At 44.0% G+C, this 24,304-nt stretch overlaps 1 protein-coding gene across 1 annotated transcript in view; it reads left to right on the top strand.

Annotated features, from left to right (window-relative positions):
- The first annotated feature begins 3,516 nt into the window (after positions 1-3,516).
- The window catches only part of LHCGR (luteinizing hormone/choriogonadotropin receptor), a 189,173-nt gene continuing 168,385 nt past the window's right edge, over positions 3,517-24,304 (top strand). The window contains exon 1 of the mRNA XM_075338040.1: positions 3,517-3,793. Coding sequence (XP_075194155.1) covers positions 3,639-3,793 — 155 coding nt within the window. The 5' untranslated portion in view covers positions 3,517-3,638. The remainder of the gene's footprint in view (positions 3,794-24,304) is intronic.

Genomic DNA, 24,304 nt, shown 5'->3' with positions numbered 1-24,304 from the left:
TTGTGCTAACCTACATCCTCAGAATATCTATGGTTAGTTCTCCAACATATTTGGAATAGCCTCTCTACTGAGTTCCTTCAAATACTGTATGCAGGTGTAATCTAGAGGCAAATAAAGGTCACATTAAATATTGATCTGATTTAGATTTCTCTTTTGTTCATTCACTTTGCATTTTGTTAGTTAATAAATTTAATCTATTAATATTTTCATGGGTTCTGCTGCTGTTATTATGTGCTGATGATGGTTCTAGTGCTGTATTCATGTCCTGATAATAGTTCTGAGGCTCTGTTTTTGCTTAAATGGTGGCTCTCGTGTTTTCTCAATGTATTGTTGTTGATTCTCATCCCGTATTCATATGCAAAAAAATGGTTCTAGTGGGGGATTTTTTGCACTGATATTAGTTCTAGTGATGTAATCATGTACTTTTGGTGTTTTTTGTGCTATATTCATGTAATAATAGTGGTTTCAGTGCTGTATTCATTAACTGATATTGATTCCAGTAATGTATTCATGTACTGATGGTGATTCTTATTATGTTTTCATACATTGATGTTGATTCTAGGTGTTATGCGCACTATAGTGCGCACGTGGAAAATAAAGTAACCTAAGGTCTAACTAAAAACTATTCTATCTGATTTGCCCAGTTTTTGTACAGACTAGAGGTCTCAGCTGTGCAGCAGTGCCTAAAGGCCCCTGCCCAGACTGAAACAAGCACAATTGGATGCGTCCTACGTCATGCATACAGGCTGGTATTGAGGTCCTGCGCAGGCGCACTACAATACTTTGATCTGCCCTGTGCAGGGCAGATCAAAGTGCGCCTGCATAGGACCTCAGTGCTTGTGAGTGGGTATGACAAAGGATGCGTCATGCATGCCGACTTCAGAAGAAGGAAGACCAAGATGGCCAAAAGAGGAGGCACCGGTCCCAGAAAACGGTGCCACCCATTTGACCAGTCTGCACCGGAGCGACCTCCTAGGTGAGTATTATAAAGTGTTTTTTATGTTCTACACAGCGGCCTGGGCTGTTATATACAGCATATTAGAATGCTGTATATAAGAGCCCACTGGTGGTGGCCGCAGCTTATAGGCCCCAAATCTGGTGACAGGTTCCCTTTAAGAACCCGGGGAAAGGTGCAGAGTAAAAAATAATGTAAACCAAAATAACAGTCTGCCAGGAAAAGCGCTTTGCAAACAGGTTGTAATTTCAAGTAAAGTCCACTGCAGAAATATCACCAGTAGGAAATGCAAGCTCAGGGAAGCTTTAAACAGTTACACCCACGGAGTAATTGGGCAAAATAAATTACAGCATTGGATACACTTGTAAAGAAAGACAATTAACAAAAACAAGTTTTCAGAAGCAGGACAGCAACCAAACTGGTTGCTGGTTGTCAGGTGGAAAGGGAGACAGACCACAGCACAGGAGACTGCCAGCTCAAACTTGAGGCATGACACAAGGGCTGTATACATGTACTGATGTTGTCTGTGGTGCTATATTCTTTTACTAGTTATGGTTCTGGTGCCGTAGTCATGTAAAACTGCTGTTCTCATGCTGTATTCACATATTGATATTGGTTCTGGTGCTAAATTCATGTATTGATGTTAGTTTTGGTACTGTATTCATGTACAGCTATTGGTTTTGTTGCCTAATCATCTACTGATATTGGTTTTAGTGTTATATTCGTGAACTCATTATGGTTTTGTTTATTCATTCTTTAATATTGGTTCTGGTGATTTATTTATTTACAAATGGTGGTTTTGGTGCTATGCTTATGTACTGATGGCAGGTCTGGTGATGTTTTAATATACTGATGATGGTTCTCATGCTGTATTCATGTATTTATTAGAGCTTTTGGTCTGAATTCTTGTTGGCTCCTGTGCTGTATTGATGGTTGTTCTAATGTTGTGTTTATATATTGATGTTGCTTCTAATCATGAATTCATTTAATGTCTAATGTTAGTTCTGGTGCTATTTTTATGTACTGAGTATAGTTATCTAGTCAGGTACTGTTGTTGGTTTATATACTCTACTTATGTGCATATCTTGGTTCTGGTGTTGTATTCATGCACACATGATTTTTCTCACCCTGCATTCAAGCATTGATTATAGTTTTGTTATTGAAAATTGTTCAGATAATGTATTAATTTATATAATGAAAATGGTTAAGGTGTTCTATTCATGTATTGATGGTTCTATTACTGTATTCATGTTCTGATGTTGGTTTGGTTGGTGTTGTATTTGTGTACTGATGATAGCTCTAGTGCTGTATTCCCATTCTCATGTTGTATTGTTGTTGCATACATGTACTTACATTTGCTCTAGTGTCGTGTTCATGTCTTGATGTTGGTTAAGATTGTGTATTCAGTGCCACTGTGGGTTCTGGTGCTGTATTTACATCTTGATGTTGTTTCTGCAATCATGTACTTGTGTTGGGTCTGGTGCTGTTTTTATGCACTGATTTTGGTGCTGTAGTCATGCAACAATGATGATTCTGGTGCTGTATAAATCTAATGATGGTTCTGATGATCTCTTCATGTACAGATGATGGTTATTGTGCAGTATTTAAGAACTAATGATGTTTATAATGCTCCATTTCTTTATTGACGATGGTTTGATACTATATTCAGGTAACAATGTATTTTTTATGTTTCATTCATGTACTGATGAAGGTTCTGGTTCTATATTTATGCTCAGATGTTGGCTGTGGTGTTCCATTACTGTAGGTAAAATTAACTACATTATCCGTACTTATCACTGTGTGATATCTATTTTATTACATAGGACTGTATGTAGCATCTGCTACATTATCTCTTATCACTTTGTATTATCTGTAGTAATTACAGTGGACTACACGTAACATCTACTACCTTTGCAAAAAGGGTAGTATGCCTTTAATTTTTATTATTGTTCCTTTTAGTTTATAGATGAAGAAGGGGTGTGTAAATGGGCATGGTCTTCAAAGGGAAGGAGTTTTTCACACGTGAACCTGTTAATAACAGTTTTAATTCCATCTTTATGTTCAACTTTATAGAACTGATGAGTTTTATACTTGTGAGTCCTAAACAAATAAGAGCATTGAAGGCAGAATCTGACAATAGTTTGTATCAGAATATTTATAGAATATCTTTTCTTTAACAACCATGGATACAAACATCCTATAGACTTTGTATAATCTAGCTAAAATAACCGAGAGTTACACCAATAAAATCCCCCGATCTCACAGGCATGATGAGAAGACAATCGGTTGTCTTTTCTCTTCTTGGAAATCATCTTCTCTGTTAACCATCAAACCTAAGTAAAGAATAAACCGTTATAAAAAATCATTATCATAATAATGGTAAATGTGTGTTCATGTGCCCTCACTTTAAATTAGAAGGGGTAGCTCTTGTTGAAAGTGGGTGAATTATTTATATCAAAGTTTTTTTGATTTGGGAGTGAAATTAGAATTTTTCCAAGTTAAAGACAGGAGGAGCCCTGACAACGACTCACGGTTAGTCACTGTAAAGGCAGACTAAAAATAGGAACACGTTGCCTGCATGGAATACAAAGTGTTCCATCTCCCAGCTGTAATTCACTTCAAACAAAAAAAGTTATGGACATGACAAAAAACAAGATGGAATTAAAATAAGGACAATCTCACCATGGAGACCCGGAATTTCTATTACCTCATGCTGTATTTGACTTACCTGAACCCAGTCTGCTCATTGACTGATGCCTGCAAGCTTTGTGACTGCAGTAAGGAGAGCCTTTCATGTCCAGCTCAGCCTGAAGTGCACAGACAACCTGGCTTAGAACTGTAAGTATAACCTCATCTGTAATGTTTTACGACTAGGTAACTGTGATGTGTAACTTGAGTCTGTATGGAAGTCTCCAGGTAATGCTTACTCTTGGATAAAGTTTTTTTTTTGGGGGGGGGTTTGCTACAATTTATAGTTTTACGTATTATAAAGATGATTGATTATGTGCAATTGTATTCTCTAACCTGGTAATAATAAGTGAACGTTACAGGACTGTAGAAGAGTTTGTGCACTAGTCGAGACCTATAGAACCAAATATTAGCTAAACAATGTAGTATATACAGTACATAATGTAAATAGTAGTAATAGTAAAATATACTAATGTCATTTACTACCATAACTTTATACTTGCCACAAACATAGGTACACATCACCGATTATCAACCTATGTGGGGGTAGACAACATGTGTCTAGGGGGTATTTATCCTGATCTCTTGTGCTATTAATGTACAGAATAGTCTATGATCACAGAATTGAGGGTACATTGATGTAATTTTAATTCAGGGGTCACTTAGTTTGGAAACATTGAAAAACACTGTTATAGATAACTGATCAGAATTAGACCATTCCATATGTTGAAAAGTTAGAGTAGTAAATATTCTCTTCTTTCTTAGTGTGATTGAGCTTCCTGCACAGAGTATCATGTACATGTAATACTACACTGATTACATTATTATTATTATTATTATATTTATTGATTTTATTATTATTACTATTATAATTATTATAATTATTATTACTATTATGCAAAATATTATTAGTAATATTATTATTTAAAATATAATAATGATAATAATATTTTTTATTATTATTTAAATTATTATTTTTAATAATATTGTTATTTAAAATATAATAATGATAATATTTATTATTATTATTATTATTATTATTATTATTATTAAAACATATTATTGTTATTATTAGTAGTAATATTATTATTCAAAATATAATAATGATAATAATAATATTTTTTATTATTATAATATTCAAGTATTATTAATAGTATTATGATTACAATATAATAATAATTATATTTAATTAATAATAATAATAATCATAATAATAAATAATATTATCATTACTTCTTATTTATTTATTTAATAATAATAATAATCTTTATTTCTATAGCGCCAACATATTCCGCAGCACTTTACAATTCAATTTATTTCATGTATTACAATATTTACAGTTTTTTGTCTTTACCCACATGAAGTTTTATTCTAAATACTGAACACTGAAGGATCAAATAGCAATAGTTTTCATGCCTAGCCTAAATTTCATACTTTACGACCTCTATAGGACAGGTCAAAACTATTGTTGGGAAAATATTTGGAAATAATTAAAAGATAAAAAGGAATGCTCCAATTTTTATACTTTAACATTTTGGCTTATTTTTTATAACGTTATGTTTATACTTGTCCCCATATTAGTTTATATTTCGGGGCAGATAACCCTATATATACAGTTTCCAGATGGCTGAAGTACACAGTGTTATTTGCTCATTGCAGTAATCTTTTATCTCACATTACATCATGTTGTTCATTGTGGTATAATGTATGTAGGATGTAGTATTTTGTGTAATTTACACAAAGCTATTGCAGTGTATTTAATATTAGCACTATTCTTCCATTCATCATTAATGATTCTAGTTATATCTCACATGTGCAAGGAGTAAGATTCACACTTTCAAAGTGTAAAATTTGACTTCATGAATCATACATTTTGTAAATGTAAAACTATACAATTATATAAGCATTCATAATCTTTGGATCTGAAGGATATGCTTTTTAATTTCACTGCTCTGTACATGTTAACGAGTAACTAAACTTTTTATATTTTTTAAATATTTTTTCGCACTTTAATTACTTGCACATTGTTGAGGTCCTGGGGCTGAAGACCCCACTGATTGCTCAAAAGACCACTGAAAAATACACAGCAGGAGCACACAGTTCCCAGCAATGCATGTGCACAGGGTAAAGATTCAATAGAATATCTATAAAATTCTATTAAATCCATACCTTTCTCTGTGCATGTACTTAAAGACAGAAGCTGTTCATGTCCTCAGACAGAAGCTGTTCATGCACTCAAGCAGGAGCTGTTCTTGACTTGTGCTCAGACAGGAGCTGTGCAAGTACTCAGACAGATGTTCCTGTGCTCAGGCAGGAGCTGTCCATGCGCTCAGGCAGGAGCTGTTCATGCGCTCAGGAAGGAGCTGTTCATGCGCTCAGGAAGGAGCTGTTCATGCGCTCAGGCAGGAGCTGTTCATGCACTCAGGCAGGAGCTGTTCATGCACTCAGGCAGGAGCTGTTCATGCACTCAGGCAGGAGCTGTCCATGCGCTCAGGCAGGAGCTGTTCATGCACTCAGGCAGGAGCTGTTCATGCACTCAGGCAGGAGCTGTTCATGCACTCAGGCAGGAGCTGCGCATGCACTCAGGCAGGAGCTGCGTATGCACTCAGGCAGGAGCTGTTCATGTGCTCAGTTAGGAGCTGTGCATGTGTTCAGACAGGAGCTGGGAGCTGTTCATATGCTCAGACAGGAGCTGGGAGCTGTTCATGCACTCAGATTGGAGCTGTTCATGCGCTCAAGCAGGTGCTGTTCATGTGCTCAGACAGGAGCTGTTCATGTGCTCAGACAGGAGCTGTTCATGTGCTCAGGCAAGTGATGTGCATGTGCTCAGACAAGAGCTGGAAGCTGTTCATATGCTCAGACAGGAGCTCGAAGTTGTACTTTGTCAGGAACAGTTCATATGCTCAGGCAGGAGCTGTTCAAATGCTCAGGCAGGAGCTGTTCATGCGCCAGGCAGGTGCTGTACATGTGCTCAGGCAGGTGCTGTACATGTGCTCAGACAGGAGCTCTAAATGCGCTCAGACACGAGCTGTGAATGCGCTCAGACAGGATTAGTTCATATGCTCAGGCAGGAGCTGTGCATGCGCTCAGACAGGAGCTGTGCATGGGCTCAGACAGAAGCTGTGAATGCGCTCAGGCAGGAGCTGTTCATGTGCTCAGACAGGAGCTCTTCATGTGCTCAGGCAGGAGCTGTACATGCGCTCAGGCAAGAGCTGTACATGCGCTCAGGCAGGAGCTGTGCATGTGCTCATACAGGAGTTGGGAGCTGTTCATGCACTCAGACAGGAGCTGTTCATGCGCTCAGACAGGATCTGTGCATTGGCTCAGACAGGAGCTGTGAATGCACTCAGGCAGGAGCTGTTCATGTGCTCAGACAGGAGCTCTTCATGCGCTCAGGAAGGAGCTGTGCATGCGCTCAGGCAGGAATTGCGCATGTGCTCAGACAGGAGCTGTAGATGTGCTCTGTCAGGAGCTGTGAATGTGCTCAGACAGGAGCTCTTCATGTGCTCAGACACGAGCTGTGAATGCGCTCAGACAGGATTAGTTCATATGCTCAGGCAGGAGCTGTGCATGCGCTCAGACAGGAGCTGTGCATGGGCTCAGACAGAAGCTGTGAATGCGCTCAGGCAGGAGCTGTTCATGTGCTCAGACAGGAGCTCTTCATGTGCTCAGGCAGGAGCTGTACATGCGCTCAGGCAAGTGCTGTACATGCGCTCAGGCAGGAGCTGTGCATGTGCTCATACAGGAGTTGGGAGCTGTTCATGCACTCAGACAGGAGCTGTTCATGCGCTCAGACAGGATCTGTGCATTGGCTCAGACAGGAGCTGTGAATGCACTCAGGCAGGAGCTGTTCATGTGCTCAGACAGGAGCTCTTCATGCGCTCAGGAAGGAGCTGTGCATGCGCTCAGGCATGAGCTGCGCATGTGCTCAGACAGGAGCTGTAGATGTGCTCTGTCAGGAGCTGTGAATGTGCTCAGACAGGAGCTCTTCATGTGCTCAGGCAAGAGCTGTTCATGCGCTCAGGCAGGTGCTGTGCATGCGCTCAGACAGGAGCTGTGAATGCATTCAGATAGGAGCTATGAATGCGCACAGACAAGAGCTGTTCATGCGCTCAGTCAGGAGCTGTGCATGTGCTAAGACAGGAGTTGTAAATGCGCTCACACACGAGTTGTGAATGCGCTCAGACAGGAGCTGTTCATATGCTCAGGCAGGAGCTGTGCTTCCGCTCAGGCAGGAGCTGTGCTTGCGCTCAGGCAGAAGCTGTGCATGTGCTCAGACAGGAGATGTCCATGTGCTCAGGCAGGAGCTGTGCATGTGCTCAGTCAGGAGCTGTGAATGTGCTCAGACAGGAGCTGTGGATGCACTCAGCCAGGAACTGTTCATGCGCTCAGACAGGAGCTGTTCATGTGCTCAGGCAGGAGCTGTTCAAGTGCTCAGGCAGCAGATGTTCATATGCTCAGACAGGAGATGTTCATGTGCAGGAGCTGTTTATGTGGTCAGGCAGAAGCTGTTTGCTCATGCTTTCTGAACTGCACAAAAAAGTGCTGAGAAGTGCTTATCTCAGGAGGTAGGGGTGCCCAAAGTGGTGAATGGAGCATATGACTGGTAAATCCATACCCCCCTCTGTACGAGTGTTAAGGTAGGAGCTATAAACTTCTGCCTCGTGATGTCATGCTGTTACACGTAGCGGACGCATTCAGACCAACAGATGTCTGAACACACAAAAAACACCCCACAACAACACCACAAACAAGGGGAACACCAGGAACACAATAACAATGATATGCCCTGGTGCTAGTGAGAGGGTAGATGGGACACCTCCTGCCTGTACCTGCCGCTGTACCCTTCACTTCTAGCCAGACCCTATACAGGCCCTGCACCTGTCTCAGAGCAGCAACCTGAAGCCCTGACAAGACTCTTCAATAGTCCTGGCAAGGGAGTGGGAAGGTGAGACTCACTAGGCCCACCGCTGCACTAATATAACAAAAGGGTAGCTGAGACAAACAAAGGAATAACAACCAAAATGAAGAAGATATGACTTCAGGACGAATCCACAGCAGCTCCTTCCACCAAGGCGGCCAGACTACAAATGGTTTTGTATAATCAGCAAAGTCTGCTGGGAAACCCTGCTACTTAAGCACAAAGGGGTGTGGATACAGAGCAGCTGACAAGCACTGCTGGAGAGCTGCTAGCAGCATGAGCATGTGTACAGAGTAGGGCATGGATTTAATAAAGCTTAATTGGCTTCTATTCATCAAGACCATCAATTTTCATAAGGTGGCATACTGGAGTCAGAGGTTTCTCACTCAATTATTTGTATACCATATTTATACATGTAAATGCAATCGCCTCTGAGATGTCTATTTTCTAAGATAAACAAACAACTCAGTGTAATATACAGTTGTGTGCTGTCTGATGAATAGTGCAACATGAACTATTCTTTTTTATATATATATAAATAGAGCTGTGGAAATAAAAGCGCAGATAGGGTATTACCCCAATAACATGGGGTGAGGGGGGGGGGAGTAAAAGCTCACCAGATGTGGTTGTGCAAGTCACAACTCCTTTACTCGCGTATAATACTCTGATCCAGGCTGCAGCCACCCGATGGCAGATAACAGAGAATAGTAGAGAGGGGTGATAATGCCACGCCAAAAGATCACTTGCAATATCAGATTAACGTATCTTTATTATTGGCATAGGTCTACGCGTTTCAGGAGCACTGCTCCCTTCCTCAGGACCGACAAGCATCAAAGAAACATCAAATCAAAGTGATTTGATGTTTCTTTGATGCTTGTCGGTCCTGAGGAAGGGAGCAGTGCTCCTGAAACGCGTAGACCTATGCCAATAATAAAGATACGTTAATCTGATATTGCAAGTGATCTTTTGGCGCGGCATTATCACCCCTCTCTACTATTCTTTTTTATATATAGACTGAGACTCCCCCATTCAAGTCTATGGGTGCCCAAAAAAATCATATTCCATACAGATCATCAATATATCATATGATTTTTACACATAAATTCCCATTCTTAACATAGGAGACTGTATCTTATCATGTACATTTTAAAATGTTCATATATATAAATATGGAGGCCACAAAATAAAATACAGACACATGGATGGGACATGGATATGAATGCAAATCATCCATGTTTTCTGGTGTACCTGACACCATCCTGCCTATAATGATAATGAGAATAATGAAAAGTCCTCAGTACAGAACAGGAATTATAACTCTAGGATTTGGCTTAGTAGCCTGCGTGAAAATTTCAAGATGTCTTATTTTTTATTGTACATTATGATATGGAGATTTAAAAAACAAATGACCAAAAGTAAAATAAAAAAATACATAAAATAAATTTAATATAAAAACTTTTTTCTAGCAATTTGCCCTTTAAAGTAAATGATACTTAGTACTTACTAATTCTTTATTTGATGATTTGCTGTGTCCATGTGCTGGGGATTTATAAAAACTAAGCTAATTAGCAAACAGGATAGAACGAAGAAGTGAATAAAACAGATGTTGAAGAATTTGCTGTATTTCTATTCTATGAAAGAATTGAAAATAGGAAAGAAAATTAGAAGGATAATTTTCTTTATGTCCCAATAGATTTGTAGATTTTACCTCCCAAGATCCCTCGCATTCCCCTGAGATTTTAAGTTTTGATAGAAAACATGTTGGCAGTACTAGATCTCTAAAGCTGGATGTGCAGAGGACAAAAAATATTCTCTTCTTTCAGTATTTTTAACAAAAGTGAGAGGAAGTTTCTGTTCCGTTCCGTTAAGCAGCAAACATAGTGGAGGAGGAGGCCTATAGCATATGAAACGATTCGGCCCCTTTCAGGTGGTGCGTAACACATTTCCTCTTGCGCTTATGTGGCGCCCCTGACCTGGTCAGGCACCACTGAGTACTGCACCCATGCTGGGAACAGTACAACACAGGTAATCCAGAAGGCTGACCGGGGTGTGGTACACAGGCGCATAGTAATCAGCTCTCACACATGTACCCATGAGAGGACCCCTGGGGATCCCAGGAGGGGGAAAAGCCTTGACCTTCACTGGAATAGTGGAGGGGGCCAAAAGCCTCCATCTCCTCTCAAGGGGTGTGGTAAGAGAATCTGGTTGCTAGGTGGCGTAGGCAAGAACAGGAGAGGAGGGGCAGTGAGTCAGTTAGGGCAGAACTCCATAGGGCTCAGTGAGGAGCAGACCTGTGGGGCTGTTGCTGTCTAACAGCGCCCGCGCAGTGGCTACTGACGGGGGAGAACGGTCAACTAGGAGTGCTACCCGAAATCCATCTTCAGCTAAAGAAAGGGCACGGAGTGGGAAGTAAGGAGACTGCTAGAGAGTACCAGGCCCAAACGGGCGGCAGATCCCGAAGCGGAGATAGATCCAGCTTTCTTTTGCTAAACCTGCCGGTGTGGGGCTCTCAAAGCCCACGCCACAACACCACAAAAGCCGCAGCCACGTAGCCACAGTTAGGGCCCATAGGTCACAGGAGGCAAGCAGCTGGAGTGGCCTGGCCCAGGCGACAAGCACACGGCAAACGAAGGGGAGAGAGGCTTCAGCATCTTCCCTGGGTGACCCCCATAGGGACTCAAAGTCGGGGTTACCCCAAACCACCAAGGGCTAAGGAAGGCGAGTTAGTAGTCACCCTCACAAGTCAGCCTGAAGGACATCTGGTTCCCACTTGGTTCATCCCAGCTACGCCCGGGTCACTCACCCTGCCATCAATTGTGAGTAAAAACCCTGAAAGACATCCTGCCTGTGTTGAGTCATTCTGCGCCTTGTGGTACTACGCACCTACACCGGGCCCTGGGGCTTGCCTCACTCTCAGGAGGCTATTCCAACTAACTGCACACACCATCAGCCCCAGGCAACCCTCAACCTGCAGTGGCGGTCCCTACTGGCCGCAATACTGAGAGTGGCGTCACGACAAGAAGAAGATCTCCTACCTGTGACAAGATCCAGCTACGTGGAGTCCCTGAAGGTAATGCACCGACACAACACCTGTGGGGCTTCACATCTGGCGTCACGAACAGGATAAGGACTAGGCCTGTTCAGACAGGTGACCATGTGCCTGGGCGGTCCGCTTGAAAAATTGGAAGCGCCGCCATATTGCCACCATGGAAAGCGCGCTGAAAAACAACAGCAGCCCGCGCTGGAAGAAGTTACCGCCCACGAAGAGGTGTGGCTACCCAGAGATCCCCTGCAGAGTTCTGACCTCGCTTGTGAAGAGAGCGGAAGCGTTCGGAGACGTCGGGACAGAAAGGGAGCCAGAAGCCTGCTGCTGGGAGAGGAGCTGCTGAAAGAGGCAGAGCGGAAACTGGACAGCTTGCTACTAGAGGCAACGGCGAGTCCACTGCTGGGAAATCGTGCAGAAGAGGGCGCAGAAGAAATGGCGTCTGACCGCAGAAACCCAGAACCGGGCTCCGCTGCCTGGTGGTATCGGGAGCTGGCCCAGTTCTGCGACCGACTGGAGACCCGGGTCGTGGAGCAGATCAGGGAAGAACGCATGGAACTTCTGGAGATGGCTGCCGCGGTTCAGGCCTATGAGAGGGGAACCGCACGACGAGTGCCAGACCGGACGGCGACGACTCAGACCCCGATGCTGCCACCGATGGGTGAGTCCAGTATTACCCCTGCCGGCCCGGATGCCCCGACCCCTGCTGCCACGCCCGCGGTCCCTGAAGAGGCGCCCGGCGCGGCGACGCTGAGCCAGGCCGCAGCCACGCCAGGTGCGGCCCGCCAAGCCCAGGCCGCCGCAGCGATGCCCTGCTCGGCCCGCCAAGCCCCGGCCGCCGCAGCGATGCCCTGCTCGGCCCGCCAAGACCCGGCCGCCGCAGCGATGCCCTGCTCGGCCCGCCAAGACCCGGCCGCCGCAGCGATGCCCTGCTCGGCCCGCCAAGACCCGGCCGCCGCAGCGATGCCCTGCTCGGCCCGCCAAGCCCCGGCCGCCGCAGCGATGCCCTGCTCGGCCCGCCAAGCCCCGGCCGCCGCAGCGATGCCCTGCTCGGCCCACCAAGACCCGGTCCCTGCAGCGACGCCCAGCCCAGCCTGCACAGATCCCATCGCAGCTGCGACGCCGATCCAGGCCGCCGCCATACAGGGCGCGGCCCGCCAAGACCAGACCGCCGCCATACAGGGCGCGGCCCGCGAAGACCAGGCCGCCGCCATACAGGGCGCGGCCCGCCAAGACCAGGCCGCCACCATGCCAGGCGCGGCCCGCCAAGAGATTGCATCACCATTTTCCCCGGCCTGCAAGGCCAGAGCAGACACCGCTCCCCAGTCCAAAGAGGTCCCTGCTGGAAAGCCCACGCTGGGGGAGGACCCCGCATACTGGCAGCTAAAGGCTGACATGGAGGCCAAGTTTCCACAATGGTTGGTGGACCGGTACATGCTCCCTCCGCATACCCCCAAGAGGATTCCAGCAACCCCTGCAGCAACCACGCCAAAGAGTCCCCCGCCTGGGCCTGCTGAAGAAAGCCCATCCCCAGCACTGCCACCAAAGGAGTGCCAAGAAGAACTAAGGGGGAGGGGAGGCCAGGAAACTGAGGAGCTGACTCAGGAGCCATCAGCAGCGGATCCATGCCCCGAGCCAGAGATGCTGCCGTATTCCCGCTGGGACGAGGAAGACCTGACACCGTCTGCTGAGGAAGATCTGCCCCAAAGCCTCACCTGGGAGCTTGTAAGCTGCACCTCGCAGAATCCAACCCGCAAGATACAGCGCCGCAGTAGAACCCAGTCTTTCCCTGCACCGCCATCCCCAGAGCAGAGAGAAGTCACGGCCAGAGACCTACAAGAAAAACGGTTCCTGAGAAGGTCCGAAGCCCAGGTCAGAGGACCCCTTTGTAGAGGAATTGTGGAAGACTTTAGCCTGAAGTCAGGATACGGATTCATTGTTGCACCTGGTATCAAAGAAGGTATCTTCGTCAATAGAAGAGATGTGAGAGCTCATCTGCCCAGAGGACACCCTGGCAGAAACTTAAAAATGGGAGACTCCGTACAGTTTACCCTGCATCGAGGCGAAAGAGGCTGGTACGCGCTAGATGTAGTACCATGTCCCAAAGAAGAAAGGAAAGACAGTAATAAAGAAAGAAAAGACCAAAGACCTAATGATGAGACCACTACAGATGAGGAAAAAGGTCAAGAAACCAACAGGTGCCGCAGCCCTACAGGCCCAAGCCCTGGTGAAGAGGAGTCTGCATAAGTTCAAGTAAAGTACAGCAAGTTTTGACCAGTTGGAAAGTTTGTTTTGCAACGTTTTAAAAGTTCAAGTATGTGCCCACATAAACTGATGTGAGAAATAAACCTTAAGGCTATGAACTGGCTATAGCCACAAACTCTCGCAGTGTAAATAGTTACACCAGAGGGCACCACCACCACCAGAGTCAGCCTGTTTAGGGGCTTGGCTCGTCTGCAACCAGGAGGAGCCCGTCCGTATATAGGGCCTTGGCTCACCTGCGACCAGAGAGCATGCCTGTTTATGGGGCCTGGCTCTCCACCACAAAGAGGGTACCTGGTCAGCACCAACTGTGGAGGCCGCCTCTGCATCCTGCCAGAAGAGGCTGAAGGCGCGGATCCACCAGGCCAGGTATACCCTGAAACCACCAGCCCATGAAAGCCGCCTCTACATCCTGCCAGAAGTGGCTGAAGCCGCGGCCAACGTGAAAGGGTTTTGGGTGGGTTAACGGACTTGTGGGTGGAGGGTGGTGATGTATGGTACCTGGTGCTTTTAAAAATGTTTTACATGTTTTAATGTTTTATGCATTTTAAAATGTTGTCTTGCAGCCCGAGGACGTGCTGGTGATAACTAAGGGGGAATGTGGCGCCCCTGACCTGGTCAGGCACCACTGAGTACTGCACCCATGCTGGGAACAGTACAACACAGGTAATCCAGAAGGCTGACCGGGGTGTGGTACACAGGCGCATAGTAATCAGCTCTCACACATGTACCCATGAGAGGACCCCTGGGGATCCCAGGAGGGGGAAAAGCCTTGACCTTCACTGGAATAGTGGAGGGGGCCAAAAGCCTCCATCTCCTCTCAAGGGGTGTGGTAAGAGAATCTGGTTGCTAGGTGGCGTAGGCAAGAACAGGAGAGGAGGGGCAGTGAGTCAGTTAGGGCAGAACTCCATAGGGCTCAGTGAGGAGCAGACCTGTGGGGCTGTTGCTGTCTAACAGCGCCCGCGCAGTGGCTACTGACGGGGGAGAACGGTCAACTAGGAGTGCTACCCGAAATCCATCTTCAGCTAAAGAAAGGGCACGGAGTGGGAAGTAAGGAGACTGCTAGAGAGTACCAGGCCCAAACGGGCGGCAGATCCCGAAGCGGAGATAGATCCAGCTTTCTTTTGCTAAACCTGCCGGTGTGGGGCTCTCAAAGCCCACGCCACAACACCACAAAAGCCGCAGCCACGTAGCCACAGTTAGGGCCCATAGGTCACAGGAGGCAAGCAGCTGGAGTGGCCTGGCCCAGGCGACAAGCACACGGCAAACGAAGGGGAGAGAGGCTTCAGCATCTTCCCTGGGTGACCCCCATAGGGACTCAAAGTCGGGGTTACCCCAAACCACCAAGGGCTAAGGAAGGCGAGTTAGTAGTCACCCTCACAAGTCAGCCTGAAGGACATCTGGTTCCCACTTGGTTCATCCCAGCTACGCCCGGGTCACTCACCCTGCCATCAATTGTGAGTAAAAACCCTGAAAGACATCCTGCCTGTGTTGAGTCATTCTGCGCCTTGTGGTACTACGCACCTACACCGGGCCCTGGGGCTTGCCTCACTCTCAGGAGGCTATTCCAACTAACTGCACACACCATCAGCCCCAGGCGACCCTCAACCTGCAGTGGCGGTCCCTACTGGCCGCAATACTGAGAGTGGCGTCACGACAAGAAGAAGATCTCCTACCTGTGACAAGATCCAGCTACGTGGAGTCCCTGAAGGTAATGCACCGACACTACACCTGTGGGGCTTCACACTTACTTCCGCCACTATTCCGCCCACTTTCTTGTTGACGTCAATTATAGCACTTCTATAGACACATACCTGTGGTCAAGCTCTCCCCACACTTTAATATAAGGCTGAAGCCATCCAGCATGGTGGAACTTTGCATAACGATGCAATGTTCTTTGAAGAGCTCATCTCTAAAAAGTGAAGATGCGAAATGTTGAGGTTTCGAGTACAATCTTTTTCAATTGGAATTTGTAGCTAATTAAATTTTTTCCAAAGAAAACTCACTCTGAAGTCTCCTAACCTTTATCCAACCCCTTTATTGCAAACACAGCCATAGTATTGTCAAGTGACCTCACCAAAAAAACAGATGGTAGCTGGTAGTAACCAACAGCCTGTTCCTCACACACTAATCTTCTCCACTCTAAAGGCCACTTTACACACAGCAAATCGCTGCCCGTGGCGCACAACACTGCTCAGACCCATCACATGTATTTACCTGCCTAGCGACGTCGCTGTGGCCAGCGAACAGCCTCCTTTCTAAGGGGGCGGTTCGTTTGGCGTCACAGCGGCGTCACTAAGCAGCCGCCCAATAGAAGCGGAGGGGCGGAGATGAGCGGGCCGAACAACCCACCCACCTCCTTCCTTCCTCATTGCGGGCGGCCGCAGGTACGGTGATGTTCCTCGTTCCTGTGGTGTCACACATAGCGATGTGTGCTGCCGCAAGAACGACGAACGACCTGCGTCCTGCAACAGCAACGATAATCGGGATTAGAACGATCAACGATTAGGTGAGTAATTTTGATTATTAACGGTCGTTCGTGCATTTCACACGCAACAACGTCGCAAACAAGGCCGGATGTGCGTCACGAATTCCGTAACCCCAACGACATCTCGTTAGCGATGTTGTTCCGTGTAAAGCCCCCTTTATTCTGTCACACGCTATCTATAGCTACTTCAGTGTTTTATGTTTCTTTTTTCTCTATGTCTAAGCTATGCGCTCCGACGTCCTCTCATTTCCCAGATTCATTACAAAATAGTTGCCACATTCCCTTCTGCTACTTTAATACAGACTATGATAGTTCTGGATTGGCTATGCTATACCATATGCTCTGATCAAAGGCCCACCCGTAACATTGACTCTGGGAGCCCATTTCTAAGCTAGATGCAAATATTATATGGCCCTCACTCACAGCCTTATTTTTGCTTCTGTAAAATTATTAGGTTGTTAGATGAATGATGAGATGCTGGCTTCATCTATATATAGTGAATCAAGTGAATTGAGCCAATTACTGTTCTTATAGGACATGAGGGGCTGTCACAGTCGTCTCTCTGTTGTGGAAACTAGTGACATGTACTGGGCAAGAGTCTCTTTGCTTTGGGACTCTGCACAGTAAATGTGTTCCTTTTCCTCTTGCTAGAAGACGATTAATGTCTGCATTTCTTTCCAGCAAGCATGTCATCACCTCCCCAGGTGTTTCCGGTTTGGAATCACTCCCAGTCCCTCTATGTACCCTCTGCTCCCAGCAGAGGGTGCCAGTTATTCTCATTCAGTTGAAACCTTGGCCTGGAGGTGAAAGAAGCTGTAGGCTCTGCTAATTGCTGTGCTAACTGCAGCATTGGTGCTGACTGTAGCAGTTTGTGGTTTGCTTACTGTATGGTGTGGAAGTTTCCCAGTTGTCTGTTTACTTCCCCCCTTTTTTATTGTTTTCTCATGTGCATGTTTAGTTGCTTCTTTGTGTGGAATTGCCATGTGTACGAGTTATTGTTTTCCTTTGTCCATGTGTAGTTGTGGAGTTTGTGTTTACGGTCCCGGCTTACCCCTTTGGTGGAAGGGAGTTACATTGGGGCTTGGACAGGAGATAGGGTCACGCTGGCGACTCAGACCTTGCTGCAATCTAGTACACCTCTGAGCTGAGGGACAGCATAGGGTCCCCAGTTTGAGGGTCAACTTAGTGTCATCCAGTCCTGGGCCACTGTTTAGGAGTGACAAGGGCACACTCCTAAACAGTGGCCAATCAAGGGATTCACTTGTTACACTATGGGCCAGATAAATCCTGGATATGGAAGCTACTAAGAATTATTCGGAACCCCCCACCCAACATATTACACACTGCCATTACTGAGGTCATGTGAGCCTTATCTTCTGCAATATGTAAAATAGTGATGGCCATGGTAAACTGTTTGTGCAAAGTGAATGGCAAATTGGATTTACCGAATTCATAAAAAAATTGACCCAAACTCAATTTGCATCAAATCAACTAGCTCATCTCTAACTGTCAGCTTTTCATAAAATTAGATTTTGACTAGATGCACATTTAGGAGACCATGTTTAGCCTTGGCTTTGTTACCAGAAGAGGAGTGTGCAATTCAGCTATAACAAATCCCATTATCGTGCAAAAGGCAATATCAGTTCTAGATGCAATTCCATCTTGGCAGACAGGATTGTGTTTACACATTTACTTCCATGCCATTAGTTCTTCTAATGTACCTTTTAACTGCGAATTGTAACCACACATCACAGCCAGTCATGGGTCTACTGTCTTTTCTTTTGTACAATTCAAGCAATATAGAGTTTTCCTCTCATACAGTGGGGAAAATAAGTATTTCATACACTGCTGATTTTGCAAGTTTTCCCACTACAAAGATTGGAGAAGTCTGTAATTTTTATCATAGGTACACTTCAACAGTGACAGATAGAATTCCCCCATAAAATAAAAAAAAACGCATTGTATGATTTTTAAATAATTAATTTGCATTTTACTGCATGTGAGCAAAGTAAATATATTATTCAGGCAAAAGCAAATTACTTTGACCACTATCCAACCACCAAAATATCAGAACTTGTGGTCCAATGTTAAAAAGCAGCAGATTGAAGTGAAAAGGTTTAGGATTTAAACACCGCTGATTAACAACTACAAAGAAAATAAGATTTAAATTAAAAAGTAATGTAAAAAAAGCAAAACTTGTCTACCAAAACTATAATTGGTGAGATACCAATGGTAAGAAGAGGCTCAGGTCGGCTTAGCCATAACCACATGGGTAAGGTTGGCGTGAACAAGCGCAGAATTACCCTCCTTCATAGTGTGTGGAAAGTATATAAAAAGAACATTTGGGGTAACTAGCCGAAGGTGTAGACCACTCCTGACTTCAAGTGGTAGGAAAAGTTAACAAGAACCTGAATATATCAACTAAAAATTGGGGTTGTGAGAACCTTAGAATTTTCAGATACACAATAGGGTGTATAAGACTGTAAGTTTTGGCTTATACCTAGAGTTGAGCGGGTACCTAACTATTCGTACTCGCTATGCTCATAACGAGTACTGTCTAATACTCAAGGTTTGAACAGGAGCATATACAAGGGTGTGTCCAGCTCACCTCTTTGTTTTAGGAGACCAACCATATCACCATGCAGGGATCCATTTGGAGTCAGCCCGCTCCCTTAGTATCCAAGATTCAAAGAAGTCGATCCAGCACGGTGCATTTGATTAAAAATAAAAGTCCTTTATTGAAAACCATTAAAAAGTCCATTATGCCATGCTAGGAGGACGCGTTTCGGACGCGTTGTCCTTACTCAGTCTCAGTGCTGGATCGACTTCTTTGAATCTTGTCTAATACTCAAGTATTCTTTCCGAATAGCGTGTGCAATGCAAGTCAATGGGGAAAAACTTGCAAAGTAATGAGTAACCCGAATGCCGTACTATTCGTGCGAGTAGCGGAATTCAGGTTACTCGTTACATTGTGAGTTTTTCCACATTGACTTGCATTGCACAGACTATTCGGAATGAATACGCGAGTATTAGACAGTACTCGTTATAAGCATAGTGAGTACGAATAGTTAGGTACTGTACTTGCTCAACACTACTTATACCTGATACCATGAAACTAAAAAGTAACCAAAAAAAGCAACATTGTCTCAATAAGTGAAATCTTTGAAATCCTAGTTACAAAGGAATAAGTATTTCCATCCATAAAAGGGTTGAGCATTGTGTTTCCTAAGTAAACACCATTAAAATATTCATGCAAGACTGCTCACATATTCACAACTAAATAAAATAAATGAATGCTTAGTAGGATTCTTGTACCAGACAATACCATGACTGCAAGTAACAGGATCCTTAAATGTGCTAGATATCATCATTTTTCACTTTTAGCTCCCTCTGTGTTGTTTTCTGCAGCTTTTAAAGCTCCAAAGTAAAGAGGTGATGTTAAGAAAAAAAAAAGCGATACTGAAAAAAAGTTAGTGAGCCGTAAGCTTTCTTACAATTTTATGAGGCATTTGAAAGAAAAGATTTCTTATTTTAAGAAAAAAGTACAGTTTCACACAATTATGGTTTTGGACACAATTGCATTCCGACATTCCCAGAGTCATGCTCGATGAATTTATTGGCCATAGTATCTACTGTAGTGAATCGGTTTTATTGCAATGCTGATAATACTGTATGAGCTGTGCGAAGATGGGGATGAAACTACAAGAAAATAGTAACTTATCTAGTCCAGACATTTTTAAACTGGGTCTTCATCTGGTGTCAAATTCAGTTGTGGCCAATTAATCTAAAGTTTAGTCATCACTAATAATGATAGGCAAAAATGGCAATGGTTAGTTTGGCATAATAGAACTCTGAGATTGGAGTCTTAAGATGGTATAAGAAGGATGTAGCTTCCAGGGATAACATGAACAGAAGCTGACAGAGGTTTTAGGCCATGTGCGCACTAGAAAGTGACTATTTCTTAAGAAAAAAATGGACCCTCTGAAAGAATCCCGCACCTGCGGTAAAAAACGCACTAAAACTGCAACGAAATACGCACGCGGTTTGGCCGCAATTTGTTGCATTTTGGTGCGTTTTTTTTGCGGATTTTCCGCAAGTTGGTCCATGCGGATTTTTACTATTATCTATGGCAAAAAACGCAGGTACCTGCAGGAAAGAAGTGACATGCTCATTAATTCCGCAGCGGAAAATCTGCGGGCAAATCCACAAGTATAAAAAAAAGCAGTGTGTGCACAGCATTTTTTAAAACCCATAGGATTTGCTGGGGAATGACTGCAGCAACGTTAGACACATTTTCTGCAGCAAAGCCCCGGCAAAATTGCAGTAAATCCACAGCGTGCGCACAAAGCCTTAAAGAGGACCAACCACCAGGATTTTCATATACAGTTAGGTCCAGAAATATTTGGACAGTGACACAAGTTTTGTTATTTTAGCTGTTTACAAAAACATGTTCAGAAATACAATTATATATATAATATGGGCTGAAAGTGCACACTTCCAGCTGCAATATGAGAGTTTTCACATCCAAATCGGAGAAAGGGTTTAGGAGTCATAGCTCTGTAATGCATAGCCTCCTCTTTTTCAAGGGACCAAAAGTAATTGGACAAGGGACTCTAAGAGCTGCAATTAACTCTGAAGGCGTCTCCCTCGTTAACCTGTAATCAATGAAGTAGTTAAAAGGTCTGGGGTTGATTACAGGTGTGTGGTTTTGCATTTGGAAGCTGTTGCTGTGACCAGACAACATGCGGTCTAAGGAACTCTCAATTGAGGTGAAGAAGAACATCCTGAGGCTGAAAAAAAAGAAAAAATCCATCAGAGAGATAGCAGACATGCTTGGAGTAGCAAAATCAACAGTCGGGTACATTCTGAGAAAAAAGGAATTGACTGGTGAGCTTGGGAACTCAAAAAGGCCTTGGTGTCGACGGATGACAACAGTGGTGGATGATCGCCACATACTTTCTTTGGTGAAGAAGAACCCGTTCACAACATCAACTGAAGTCCAGAACACTCTCAGTGAAGTAGGTGTATCTGTCTCTAAGTCAACTGTAAAGAGAAGACTCCATGAAAGTAAATACAAAGGGTTCACATCTAGATGCCAACCATTCATCAATTCCAAAAATAGACAGGCCAGAGTTAAATTTGCTGAAAAACACCTCATGAAGCTAGCTCAGTTCTGGAAAAGTATTCTATGGACAGATGAGACAAAGATCAACCTGAACCAGAATGATGGGAAGAAAAAAGTTTGTAGAAGAAAGGGAACGGCACATGATCCAAGGCACACCACATCCTCTGTAAAACATGGTGGAGGCAACGTGATGGCATGGGCATGCATGGCTTTCAATGGCACTGGGTCACTTGTGTTTATTGATGACATAACAGCAGACAAGAGTAGCCGGATGAATTCTGAAGTGTACCGGGATATACTTTCAGCCCAGATTCAGCCAAATGCCGCAAAGTTGATCGGACGGCGCTTCATAGTACAGACGGAAAATGACCCCAAGCATACAGCCAAAGCTACCCAGGAGTTCATGAGTGCAAAAAAGTGGAACATTCTGCAATGGCCAAGTCAATCACCAGATCTTAACCCAATTGAGCATGCATTTGACTTGCTCAAATCCAGACTTAAGACGGAAAGACCCACAAACAAGCAAGACCTGAAGGCTGCGGCTGTAAAGGCCTGGCAAAGCATTAAGAAGGAGGAAACCCAGCGTTTGGTGATGTCCATGAGTTCCAGACTTAAGGCAGTGATTGCCTCCAAAGGATTCGCAACAAAATATTGAAAATAAAAATATTTTGTTTGGGTTTGGTTTATTTGTCCAATTACTTTTGACCTCCTAAAATGTGGAGTGTGTGTAAAGAAATGTGTACAATTCCTACAATTTCTATCAGATATTTTTGTTCAAACCTTCAAATTAAACGTTACAATCTGCACTTGAATTCTGTTGTAGAGGTTTCATTTCAAATCCAATGTGGTGGCATGCAGAGCCCAACTCGCCAAAATTGTGTCACTGTCCAAATATTTCTGGACCTAACTGTATAAAATAAACCCAGTGCTATACTGGCACTATCATGCTGATTCTATACATAGCTTTAGTTGTGAGATCGGATATTTACTTTCTGAAATATAGGCAAGTAAAGTTTGTGAAATGCACTGTTACTTGATGAGAGGTTGGTATTATTATTATTATTATTATTTATTATTATAGCGCCATTTATTCCATGGTGCTTTACATGTGAAAGGGGTATACATAATAGAGACAAGTACAATAATCATAAACAATACAAGGTACAGTCTGGTACAGGAGGAGAGAGGACCCTGCCCGCAAGGGCTCACAGTCTACAAGGGATAGGTGAGGATATGAGGATACAGTACGTTAGGGTAGAGCTGGTTGTGCGGCGTTATATCAGACTGAGGGTTAAGGCAGGGTGTAGGCTTATCGGAAGAGGTGGGTATTTAGGTTCCTTTTAAAGCTTGTCAAGGTAGGCAAGAGTCTGATATGTTGTGGCAGAGCATTCCAGAGTATGGGAGAGGCATGGGAGAAATCTTGGATGCGATGGTGGGGAGAGGAGATCAGAGGGGAGTAGAGAAGGAGATCTTGTGAGGATCAAAGGTTACGTGCAGGTAAGTACCTGGAGACTAGGTCACAGATGTAGGGAGGAGAAAGGTTGTGGATGGCGGAATATCTAATAGGTGACTTTGTTTTCCAATCTATCCCTGCTTCTGTCTGCCTGCCTGTCCTTCCTCCCACTGTCTCTGTTATTACAGGGGGAGGTAAGAGGGAGAAAGGACAGGGGTAACTAAATACGGCATGTAAACGTCGGACACGCTATTTTGGATTCAAGGGATCAAGAAATGACTGAAAACCAGAATGTTGGCTTTGTTTGCTTTTATAAAATTATATTAGAAAACCCTTTTAAAGAGTAACTGTTGTTTTATTTTGTTTTTTAAATAAATCAATAGTAAATGTGAAAATAAGAAACTTTATAAAACAAGGTATCAGAGAAATCTGCTTCATTCTTATTTTAGATTGATCTTTTATGTTGTAAACTCTGCAAACTGTATATGCAATGGTAAAATGTGCCTTCAGTGAATACAGATTTTCCCATTACTTAGATAGGAAATGACAGTTAGTGTTCATCAAGTTCTATGTAAAAATGTAACTGTCTTTTCAAGAGAACTTGCATCAGAATGTGTATCTGTCTCTAGCTGCTCCTCCTTGCTTTCTCGACACTTCATAGAATCTTAGGAGTTGTCATCTCCTCTCTAATGAGAGGAGTCTGTATTGAGAAAGTCTGTAATCACTGAAGACAGATTTTACCCATGAATTGAGAATATTAAGAATGAAAGATCAGTCCACGTGGAAAGAGAAGCAGACATGTTAAGATTTTTCACAAAGTTTCTTGTTTTCACAAAAAAAATCTAAAAAGAAAACCTTAAAACATAATGAAACAATTAATACATTTGTTGCAACTTAAGAGCCACATATAAAACAGCTGATAACTGATTTGTCTATCACTCCTGATTCCACCATACACAGGAGGTCTAACTCCTTGTTTATAAATTTCTTTATTTAGGTATTTCTTTATTTAGGTATTTTTTTGAAGTGGCCATTTTGAACTACCCTTTGAATAGCCGCCTCCCTGGCCCAGGCCATATGGCATGTGGTAATGGCATCAGCTGCAGCTATACAGCGGCTGCCACGTCATTGCCGATGTCATGATGACCAATCAGTGGCTGCCATTTCATCGCTGATGTCACTGATGACAAATCAGTGGCCGCCTTGTCATTAATGACATCATGCACATGCTCAGTATGGCTGCATGAGCACTTACACTCAGGATGGTACAAAAATCTAGCCACCTGTTGCCTTAAGCGACAGCCAGATGTTGCTGCAGGGTTGACCGACCCCAATGTGGGAGTCAATGACAGGACTGGACCAGTTCAAA

Source organism: Anomaloglossus baeobatrachus, chromosome 3 (assembly GCF_048569485.1).
Source record: "Anomaloglossus baeobatrachus isolate aAnoBae1 chromosome 3, aAnoBae1.hap1, whole genome shotgun sequence".
Classification (NCBI taxonomy): Eukaryota; Metazoa; Chordata; class Amphibia; order Anura; family Aromobatidae; genus Anomaloglossus; species Anomaloglossus baeobatrachus.
The sequence above is the reverse complement of the archived record's forward strand: the minus strand, read 5'-3'. Positions and strand labels throughout refer to the sequence as shown.